At 36.1% G+C, this 11,710-nt stretch overlaps 1 protein-coding gene across 1 annotated transcript; it reads left to right on the top strand.

Moving 5' to 3' along the window:
• The first annotated feature begins 1,134 nt into the window (after window positions 1-1,134).
• On the top strand, window positions 1,135-9,459 carry LOC112166718 (peptidyl-prolyl cis-trans isomerase CYP71). The gene is made up of 13 exons (XM_024303607.2): window positions 1,135-1,486; window positions 1,813-1,898; window positions 2,562-2,650; window positions 4,385-4,624; window positions 4,762-4,883; window positions 5,378-5,453; window positions 5,617-5,724; window positions 5,826-6,002; window positions 6,108-6,325; window positions 6,677-6,809; window positions 7,824-8,047; window positions 8,555-8,708; window positions 8,907-9,459. Exons 1-13 carry the CDS (start codon window positions 1,338-1,340, stop codon window positions 8,988-8,990), a joined length of 1,860 nt encoding a protein of 619 aa, XP_024159375.1. The 5' UTR covers window positions 1,135-1,337; the 3' UTR covers window positions 8,991-9,459.
• The last annotated feature ends 2,251 nt before the right edge of the window (window positions 9,460-11,710 follow it).

Raw genomic sequence — 11,710 nt, 5'->3', positions numbered from 1 at the left:
AAAATCAATGCAAGTTTAATACTCGTGCGATGCACTAAGTCGTTGTTTAGAACATTCATGGAGCTAAGTGTTTAAAGGATACCAACTAAACGCATGTGCGAGCACGGCCCTTCCACACGCACAAAGCGTGTGCAGCAAGGCTAGTTAAGTAGTATTTGAAAAATGAAACTAAAAAAATAGGAGGTTGTGGAATTTTGGTTAAAAATAATTTCATTTCCTATAAAATTTCTAATTTATTTTGTTTTCGTTTGATTTTTTTTATTGAGATGACAAACTTATCCTTACACATGACACATGACTTGCACATGGCAAATGTTTTTGTCAAAATTAGCTTTTGGACTAACTTTGATCAATTTAGCAAATCACAAGGGTAAAATTAAACATTTTGAAACCACAAGGTTAATATTGAGTATCACCCCACATCACAGGGACCATTTTTAACTTTGACTCTATATTTTACTTGGTACATCTTATGAAACTTCCACACTTATACAAAGTATTCATTATCAAAATCATCATTCTTGTTTAAACCTTAAAACTTGTCTTAGCATTCATCATCAAATTTCATAGTTTATGATTCTTGAATTCCAACATATTATAACTTGCGTTTTGTTTAGTTTATAATTCTATTAAGTAGAAGTCTACAAAACGTTCTTGAATTATTCAATAGGTATTGCCAAAGACTTCAGATGATTTTGTTGGTGTAGATTCATTTGGTAAACATTTACCAAACTCTAAGAGATCATTTGATAAAGAACTATCGAATATCTCATTGATTTTCAGCTGTCCTACCAAACACAAATTATTTTTCTTCTTCATTGTTGTAAGAAAATTGTACACCTAAGAACAATTTGGGAAGTATAAGTGGGTAAACTAAGCAAATTGTAATTCAATAGTTTGTAAGTAGGTGCAAACAGTTGTGGGGTGATCAAAGAGTTTAATAGGGTGGCAATTGCTGTAGCCCTTAGCTATATTGGGCAATTTTTTTTTCTTGATTGTGTGGTGGACATGTCTACAGCCCAAACATGCAGTAGCAAAAATTTGGGCTTTACAGCTTTGAGGGCCTATACTCCAAAATGTAGAGCAAAACCCGAACCAAATGAGTATAAGCTTCGGGTTTTTGTTTTTCTTTCTTTCGGGATTGAATCGACCGCTCCTGCCTTCTTTCTTCGTTTCAAAACAAATCACCCACCCAATTACAGACCACTGCACCATTTTTCACTCGAAAAAAGCAGTCGAGTTCCGTCCAAGCTCCGGCTCACTTCCGGCGACGCTCCCACTCCGACGCACGCTGCTTCTCAGCCTCACTGTAGTTCAAGCTTCGAGCAGGAGCAAACATGGAGGAGGAGCCTCAGAACGGTAACACGATCGCGGCGGAGAGTGAGGAGGAGCCGATAGTCGGGCCTGGCCCAGCCCCTCGAGCTCGGCCCAAGCGCCCTCTTCAGTTCGAGCAGGCTTACCTCGACTCCCTCCCCTCCGCTCTCATGTATGCCATCACTTTACTCTTGAACTAATCTTCTCTGGATCGGACTTGAACTTTTTATTTGAGAAATTGGATTATAGGTTTTAGTTTCCGTTTGAGTTCCGCAATTTGTGACAGAAAATCTATGTTAGTTGGCTCCATACTACTTAAACCCTAAGCTCATCTCAACTCAGCAAATCTATGTGTTAAGTTTAGGAGTCACTTTAATCTGTCGTGAGTTCAAATGCAAATTTTTGATGATCGTTTTTGTTTGTCTCTGCCGAGAGCTTTGTTTAGTACTATTTCTCAACATGTATGTTTTTGTTTTCTTGATTTGGCGGCATCAACAGGTATGAAAAGAGTTATATGCACCGAGACGTGGTTACTCATGTTGCTGTGTCGGCGGCCGAATTTGTCATCACTGGAAGTGTTGATGGTAAATTTTTTTATGGCCTGAAATTGCTATATAGGTCTGCCACATTTGCATTGGTAGCGTAGTATTTTACTATAATTGGCTATTTGGAAAACTTAGGTTTGGATTGCCTTACAGAAGTTCTATTAGGACAGGTATCAAACATTCAGGAAAAGTTTCCTGGTAACATCATGATTGGACTCATTTAGGAAATGTGGCCTTTTATAAGGAGTTTTGCGGTAAGTGGTTTGATGTCATTAAGCTGGGCTAAGGCAGTGCGTATACACGGATCTATATTTAATTTGGTCAGATCATGATGAACTATTTTCTGGCCCTTACAATGGAAGTCATGCATTGTAAGTGAAGCGTGTGTTTGAGCTGATGGAGTTTCCATGACTAACTCATCATGAGAGTTGCGATATAGTTCTTTTGAATAGCGTCTAAGTACAAGCATGGATGCAAGTTTTCTTCATTCACAAGCATAATTTATAGCAGCAATGCCCAATGAGGATCTAAGTTTTATTATAATCTAACTAGATGTAGCTAGTTTATGTTATTACCTGGACTGGTGAATTGGTGCATACTACTCCTAACAAGTTTTCATTCAGCTAATTTTGGTTGTCTTCAGTTCATTACATATATAGATAAACCTTTTGTTTTCCTCATTTATTTATCTCTTTTGACCAGGACATTTGAAGTTTTGGAAGAAAAAGCCCATGGGCATTGAATTTGCGAAGCATTTTAGGTCCCACCTTGGTCCCATTGAAGGCCTAGCTGTAAGTTTATCTTCATTACCTCATTACATGCATACCACGCGCCATCTTGCTTTTAGATTGATTACTGTTTTGTTCTAATCTACAATGGATTGATTATGAGCATGGAATCAGACATTGTTCATATATTATACATCTAGATGCATATGCTTGTAAAATCTTGGTTTCCTATTTATCCTGCTTCTTAATTATTCTGAATATGGAGACTCATTGGAACCCATAAAAGTCAGATGTTGACATCCTGATAAATTTGTTGATGTGTTAAGACACATTAAGTACACTTACTAAATTGATAAACTTTGTTTTGATATTCTTTCAATCCTGATTGATGGAAGATGTGTTTTCGAAGCACTTATGAACTTTTGCATTTTGTCTATGCAAAAAAAAAAAAAAAAAAATTATTATTATTTTTTTTCATTTTAGTGTCTGTAAAAGACTAAAAACCACTTCTGAACTTTGTTATCTTTAATTTTTTATTTTTTTATGAGCAACATTTTCTCTCTACTAATAAACAAGCAAAGCACAATGCAGGGGACTAGAAGTCCCCTGATTTAGCTAGCAAATTGTGTTACAATTTACCAAGCAACATGGTAGATGCGAGCCGCATTCCAATCATTAAAAGGCCTGAAAATAATTATCTCTAAATTTTGAAGAAATCGACACCAATGTGAATCCCAGAAAAGAATGGTTTCCCACAAGTGGTCAACCTCCTCTCCTCTTAACTCCCTCAGTGATCCTTTTGTTACTTTCCCTGCTCACCAACTCAAAAAATTTCCAAATTTCCATCCCGGTACATCTTCCTAAAAACAGACCTCTGAAAAACTTCTATCTATTAGACAATGGGGCAGCAAGATGTATGCATATCCAAGTTTACATTTGATTCATAAAAGAATTTCTCCCACAAGGATACTGCAATTGGACAATGAAGCAGGAAAACATTTGATCTATCCGCAGTCATTTTTACATATCACTAACCAATGGAGTAAAAGAGACCAAGAGGGCTATTTTCTCTGAACCATATTGCATGTATTCACCTTCCCATGAGCAATAATCCACGCTAAAGCTTGTATCTTGCAAGGTACTTTAGGAGGTACTTCAGCTTTCCAAATTGAATGTGAGGGTCTGGGAATTAACAGAGGAGTCTTCTTAGGACTCCAGCTTCCATAATCTTCTATCAGGTCTAGATGGAATCAGCAAGATCTCTTCTAACAAGTATGATTTGGATTCCGACAAAACCAAAAGTCCCATGAAACAAGTAAATAATTCAGTTAACTCACCTACCTCTTAAATAATTCTGTTAACTCACCTACCTCTTCATCATTTAGATTCTCATGAAACCCAAAACCCCATGACAATATAAGAAGGGTTGACACACAATGGTACAGTAGGAACATTGTGATAGCAGCAAAATCTGTGTTATCCAACAAAAGAGTTGCAGAAATTTGTTTTTCCCCATCCAACAGTCTTCCCAAAACCTCTTACCATTTTGCGCCCCGAGATGACAAAATTGACTTACTTTGTGTCCTCTAATTTCTTAGTCTGAAGTTAGTAAGTAAGTCCATAAATAATGTCCAGTTCTTCATACTTCTTTGTTTTTAAATGCGTCATGCTGTTCTCCTTTGGTTTGTAATGCTTCAGTTTATTTGTGCACCCATTTATTTGGGCAAGGCAGCATGACATTTTTTCAGATCTTGATATTATTGCAGTCTTGAACCATGACATGGCTTTGCTGTGCAGGTTAGTGCTGATGGTTTGCTTTGCTGTACAATTTCAAATGATCCCTCTGTGAAGATATATGATGTTGTCAACTATGATATGATGGCCATGATTCACACATCCTTTGTTCCTGGTGCTGTTGAGTGGGTCTACAAACAAGGGGATGTCAAAGCCAGGCTTGCCATCAGTGATAGAAACTCATCATCTGTACACATTTTTGATGCACGGGCTGGTACAAATGAACCTTTAATCTCCAAAAAGGTATGCTGCAACTAATGGAGGTTTCATTTCTTTTTGAATTCCATGATTTTTGTTTTTCCAAACAAGATCCCTAAAGAGTTTTATTTTTATGTTGTCTGTTCTAGATTGATCACTTGTTTTCCTATCATTTTCCATAGATACACTTGGGGCCAGTGAAACTCATGAGATACAATCATGAATATGACACGGTCATATCAGCTGACGAGAAGGGAATGATTGAGTATTGGAATCCCGCTACACTTGAGTTCCCAGAGAGTGGGTATGTGTGCTTACTGCTTCATGTTAATATGATAATTGTTCTTCATCCATATAATACATCGGCTCTGCACTCAGTCACCAACTTTTTGTAGGGCAAACTGGCAAACTATGTGCAGATCAAAGATTCATATGATATTTTTGTGAAAAATTTAACAATAGTGTTATTGTTGCAGTCAGAACAAAAAAAAAAAAAAAAAAAACTTACCAATTCTTGGTTAACATTTATCATAGCCAAATATGACACTACAATTCATGCCAGACTTCTTAAAGACTACTGATAAATTTTGCATGTGCTATTGGTTAGAAACTTTGGTGGTGATATTCTTGCCTTGGACATTTGGTGTTCTCTGTATTTTATTCCCCTCATTTGCAAATAAATAACCCATATGTTTAGTTGATATGTGTATCCTCGAATGAATGACTATCATGTTCTTAAATATATATCCTTCCATGGACATGAACATTTAACCGATTATTTTCGTGTGGTGTTTTCAGGATGAAATTTAGATTCAAAAGTGACACGAATCTCTTCGATATTGTGAAATGCAAAACTTCAGTTTCTTCTATTGAGGTATTTTATACAATCTATCCCATGTAGTATGAACCCATTCTATTTGTATGACAGGATGATGCTCAATCTTTTTTTTTTTTCCCTTTGTTTTTTCACTTTTTCTTATTACTTAATGCATGACAAGAAACTTTTTACTTGCATTTTGCAATTTCTGGTTGTTCAGGTTAGCCCAGATGGCAAACAATTTTCGGTTACGTCACCTGACCGTAGGATACGTGTATTTTGGTTTCTAACGGGTAAAATACGACGAGTTTATGATGAATCTCTTGAGGTAATGCTTATTTAGTATTTGATTAGTTTTTGTAATTATGTTAATCATGTTCTTGTGAATATTTTGGAGACATCTTTAGTCAAATATCTTGTGCTCATTAGGTGGCCCAAGATCTTCAAAGAAGTGACATACCTTTGTACCAGCTGGAAGCTATTGACTTCGGTCGAAGAATGGCTGTTGAGAAAGAAATAGAGAAAACAGAAACTGCCCCACAGCCGAATGCAGTTTTTGATGAAAGCTCAAATTTTCTTATTTATCCAACTCTGCTTGGGATAAAAGTAAGATAGTACTGTCATTTAATAGGATTCTATAACATCTTCTCTCCCATTAAAATAAAAAACCTATTATATTATTCTTACTTTTTTTTTTTTTTCTATTTGTAGGTGGTAAACCTACACACTAATAAAGTTGCCCGGATTCTAGGAAAAGTGGAAAACAATGATAGGTTTTTGAGAATTGCCTTATACCAAGGTGACAGAAGCAGTAAAAAAGTTAGAAAAATTCCTGCAGCTGCAGCAAATGTCAATGAGAGCAAAGAGCCTCTGTCGGATCCCACTCTCATCTGTTGTGCCTTCAAGAAACACAGAATCTATCTATTTAGGTACTAGAATACTTTGAACAACTTATAAACACTTGTTTGATATTGGTGTTATTTTGTTTGTTGGGCAACCATGTACTTTTTGTCAATTGAGCTATTTGGATATTCTTGCATGGTGTGCAATCTAGGCTCAAATAAGTTAAGAAGTGAAGTGCATTTAATGCAACTCTACCGGGTATAGGTGTTAATGTAGCTCTTGTAAGATTTACTCGAGTACAACTATTTTTTTGTTTGTTACTTTATTTATTTTATAATATTTTTTGGGTGTCTTAGTGTATCTAGCTGGTCTTCTACATTTGGCTACTATCATGGACTATGATTTGATCTGATTGGTCTTCTTTGTGCTCTAATCAGTAAGAGAGAGCCAGAAGAGCCTGAAGATGCAACCAAGGGAAGAGATGTGTTCAATGAGAAGCCTCCTGCTGATGAACTCTTGGCTGCATCTGATATAGGCAAATCAGTCACGACATCCCTTCCTGACAATGTGGTGAGTTACTTTGTATCTTGGAAATAATGGACCTTCTCATCCATATACTTCTATCTTTCTACACTATGAAGTACTACAATTCTTGTAAGCAAAAGTTTCGCTTAATTTTTTTTTATTTGGTTGAGAGTTAATAATAAAAATGTGAAACATGAGTGCATGCATCAGGAATCTCAAATCCTGTAAACCATAGAAGTAGAATCTCATTGAAGAACTTGGATGAATTTTTCTTTCTTCTCTTGTGTGAATCATTAAATTTTTAGCAAGACACTTTAGAGATAGGAGATAGTCAAAGGATAAGAAAAATAAAGGATGATTCAAGTACTTGTTTGGTTTTGTTCTTTTGCAAAAGAATCAACAATACATTTCATAACTGAAATTGTGTGCGCGCGCGTGCTCGTGTGTGTATTATATAGATTCTTTGGAAAGACTTTTCTATAGAGGACTATCATTTTTATTTTCTTAGTGAGAAATAAGAACCCCTTATACATAGGAGGAATGGTCAGGCCTATGGTTTGCTCCTAAGTGCTGTGGGGTTCAAACTGCTAACTGTACCTGCCTAGCTGATTTCTGAGTTTCCTGTCTTCTAAAGATTGTAGGGTACGGCAGGTGGTCCTGTACATTCCACCCAATGTTATCCTCTTTGGTTATGTTTCAGTTATAGTATTCTTTTTCTTTTCTTTGTAACAAACAGTTGCAGCATTTACTAATTGGGGGAACCAAATGCAAATGGAAGGGGAATTGTTAGGGCATATCCTCTTTACTGGATATGTGGGAGTAAGAAACAGAAAAGAAAATCAATGTTCCACCTTACCTTGTGGATTAGCTCTTTGGATGTATATTGATTTGTACATTTTCTTGAAGATACTATGGCTCCAGTACTGCTTTGTTTTTAAACACCATAGTTTACTTGGCTGCATACCTTTGGACTTGCAGGTTGTTTGATCTGGTTTTTCTTGTTCTTCTCTTCCCTCCCCCATTTGTTTCTATTGAAAAATTCTATCTTCTGTTTCCCAGATTATGCATACTACAATGGGAGACATACACATGAAGTTGTATCCAGAGGAATGCCCTAAAACTGTGGAGAACTTCACAACGCACTGTCGGAATGGCTATTATGATAACCTCATATTTCACCGAGTCATCAAAGGTTTCATGATACAAACAGGAGATCCTTTAGGAGATGGTACAGGTGGGCAGTCTATTTGGGGAAGGGAGTTTGAGGATGAATTTCACAAAAGGTAAATTTTATATCAGATTGTGATAAAATATTTCTGGTATCTTGTTTGTTTGCTTGGCGCTTTGGCAGTATTTCAATTTGTGTTTTACTCGTTGTCATGCACATTTATGAACACTCCTGACTCCACACATACATGTAATGTCAGTTGCCCCAAACTGATGTTGGTGGTGGCTGAATTTGTTGCAACACTAATTGCTGTAGTGACTAATGTCTGCAAGCTAACCATTTTTGATAACCCTTGAAGATGGATGTGGAGCACCTTCCTTAGTAGTCTGAATACTGTAATATATATATATACCTCTGCTAGATGGATGCTTTTATAGGATAAACAACTTCCAAAAATGGTATGGGCATTGAGTTTTTCTAGATCTGAATGTTGAAACTTCGAACAGTTCACGTCTCTCTGTATATGTGATTGGAGATGCAAAGATGATAAAACTAGTGCTGTTTCTTATTGCTGTGACTTATAACTGAAATGTTCATTGATGTAATGTTTGTGTTCCGTCAGTTTACGACATGATAGGCCTTTTACTGTATCAATGGCAAATGCTGGCCCAAACACAAATGGATCTCAGTTCTTTATCACCACAGTGGCTACTCCTTGGCTGGACAACAAGCACACAGTTTTCGGAAGAGTGATCAAGGGAATGGATGTCGTTCAGGTATGATTGAGCTTAAGCTTTGACAAAATGATGATAGAGATTTTAGTGCATATTTTGACGCCTTAATCCCTTGAAATGATTAATTGTATATATAACAACTTACAGCTGGGATGACAACATTCTGCATTGCAAATGCAAGTTGAAGTGAAAATATTTATTATGGATCATAGATGTCATACCCTTGTTCATTCTTGGCAGGCTATAGAAAAAGTAAAGACAAACAAGGATGACAAGCCCCACCAAGATGTGAAAATTCTAAATGTTACAGTCCCCAAGTCTTAAAATTATCATAGATGGTAGGCCAGTTTTCTGTCTGAACAAGGTTGATGGTTGTTTTGGTGACATTTGGCGGGAACAGATTGCATTCAGGTATTTTTATATCCATCTTTTTACTTGTGGTCACCATTGGTTCAGCACTGTAAGGATGAGTAAATCGGAGCTAAAAACTGGAGGTAGGAAAGTGGAACATAGGAGCATGTATTACATTGTTGGGGAGGAACAAGTTACCAGTGTTGGTCACTTGCTCTTTAGTACTATGAGATTTCTGAATCTGAACTTGCCGCCTACCGTTTTGTCTGTGGCTCACATTTTTTATATATGCATGACTGCATCCCAGTAGATCCCAGCTAAAGATAAAACTTAGCTACTGATGTGTATTTCCCCAAACAGTTCCAGGTTCAACTCCCTTTCATGACAACAGCCATTAATAAATTTTTTAGCTTCTGAGTCTCTAAATCAGCTCCGTGTCAAAGTTAATCTTGAATACCATTTGCTTTAGTTTTTAGTTCACTCTTTATTTTATCTCATTTGGTGATGATGACATTTTGCGCTGGTTTTCTGGTTGATTGAATGTAACCTGTGAAATAGATTGCATCTATTGGACTTGGGACTTGAGAAGTGAGCTCTGCTTCAAGTAGTATGATAGGACTTGGGACTTGATGAGTTTTGGACCACAGTTTTGGTTCAGTAAAACAACACTGTGATTTATGATTTTGACATTAGGAATAGAGCATCTATATATATTTGTTTTGACGCGTCTTGTTTTTCTTTCCCCACTTTCCTGCCAATTAAGAAATGGCGTATAGAGAAAAATAAACATATACATTATGAACTGAACTTGATCTTGGTCTTGGTCTTGTTTTTCTTTTTTCCCCCTTCCTGGGAATTAAGAAATGCCATATAGAAAAAAAAAATCAACATTTACATTATGAACTGAACTTGATCTTGGTCTTGGTCTTTGGAATCCCAATGTTGTAGAATCCAATTAGATGTGATTTCATACCTCTGAGTTGCTGATTATATTTTTTGGAAAATAGATGCTCTCATTGTGGGTTAATTTCTTTCATCGGTTGAAATAAACATTTTGACTCTATGCCGAGTTGTAGACACAAAGTCAAGAGCAGTCGAATTACCTTTTGTTGTGAGCAAAGTTCCATAGTTGTAATTTATCCATGCTATTAAGTTATTAACTTGATAGAATTGATTTTTTTTGTTGTTGGACAAATGACAGAATTGATTCGCTTTGTAGTATAGATAGATACATGTAATCGACATAACCAATGAAAGGTCAAGATTAAAAGAAACGCTAGGGGACGGTCCACTGGCGGAGGACTGAATACTACGCACTATGAAGTTATGTATACCAGAAAATATTCCACAAGTTATTTGCCATTGTTTTCAACATTGGAAGATAAAGCTTACAGTATGAAAGCAGCATTGGTGGAATACAAAGCATAAAGTATAGACTAGCAACATGAAAATTAATATTGATCTTCATCCAGAACCTTCACAGGTAATTTGTTTTCATCAAAAGCAAAGACAATGGTCACTTCAAAAGTATATCATAAACAGCCAAGTCATCTGATCCTTAAATTACTTTGACATGTTGCAAATGGAACTTGCAAATTTCACAAGCAAATGCCCATGACTCTTTTTCAAGCAAGTTCGAACAAAATGCGGGTTTTGGCTGTGGAAGTGATCTTAATAGTATGCTCTCTTTCTAATGTAGTATTTATTTGCTGTCTTGGCTCCTCCATGCATTTGGACCAACCCTTCACCTCTAGGCTGAAAGGAAATGAAACCGATAGGCTGGCACTCTTATCCATCAAAAGATGACATATAATTTCCTTCTTCTTCAATGTGCACTTCCATAATCTAGCGGCTCAAAATCAATTTCATGCATCTATTAACCAATGAAACATAACTTCTTTCAACACCAAAATCACTCAACAAATGTATATCACAATATAGCAGTACCCTACTCTGTCCATCACATCCATATACCGTGAAATCCATCACAAACAAATGAATGTTTAACTGAAAGGTAGCGGTACTAATTTCACAAAATTCGAACTTACTGTTTAAACCCAAGTTATGTGAAAATCGAACCAACACTTCCACTATAACCTAAAAACAAATTGCTTCCACAAGAGTCAGCAACACATCAAACGAACATTCAACGCAGTTTTCTGACTTAAATATCCAATTCAAAACATAAACACAGCACCAAATCCACACAATTCTACATCCAAATTCTGATCAACGCCTAGCAAAACTGCAATCTTTGACAGTAAATAACAAAATTACTGTAAAGTATAAATAAAATTTCCTAAGAAGATGGATAAGTCGTATAAGGTGGAGCATTATCACCAACCAAATAGAAGTAAATATATTACGTAAGGAAAATGCTTTGGATCCCAAAATTCTATAAAAAAAATCTATCCCAAATGACATGGCATTGACCACATCAGCCCTAATGAACCTCAAAATATTCAAGCTGTCATTTTTTTAATATATATATATATATATATATATATATATTTAGAACATGTATTTAAATTAGTTTATTTATCTCTAAGATATTAAAAAACGGAAGAAGAAAATGTGGTGAAGTTAATCAATCCAACAAGCGCGCAAACTCATGTCTTGATAAACCCTAAAAAATGCAAAACTCATCCTCCATATATCGCAGCCATCTATCTACAACCAGTAAATTCTTTGTT

The sequence above is a fragment of the Rosa chinensis genome, chromosome 5 (genome assembly GCF_002994745.2).
Source record: "Rosa chinensis cultivar Old Blush chromosome 5, RchiOBHm-V2, whole genome shotgun sequence".
NCBI classification, from domain to species: domain Eukaryota; kingdom Viridiplantae; phylum Streptophyta; class Magnoliopsida; order Rosales; family Rosaceae; genus Rosa; species Rosa chinensis.
Note: the sequence above shows the minus strand (reverse complement) of the source record. Positions and strands in the feature narration are given on the sequence as shown.

Excerpts from the sequence above, each read along its gene's own strand:
- LOC112166718 (XM_024303607.2), top strand. The coding sequence starts at position 1,338 with ATGGAGGAGGAGCCTCAGAACGGTAACACGATCGCGGCGGAGAGTGAG. Across the intron at positions 1,487-1,812 it reads TCCCTCCCCTCCGCTCTCAT|GTATGAAAAGAGTTATATGC; the intron begins GTATGCCATCAC and ends CGGCATCAACAG. Across the intron at positions 8,048-8,554 it reads GAGGATGAATTTCACAAAAG|TTTACGACATGATAGGCCTT; the intron begins GTAAATTTTATA and ends GTGTTCCGTCAG.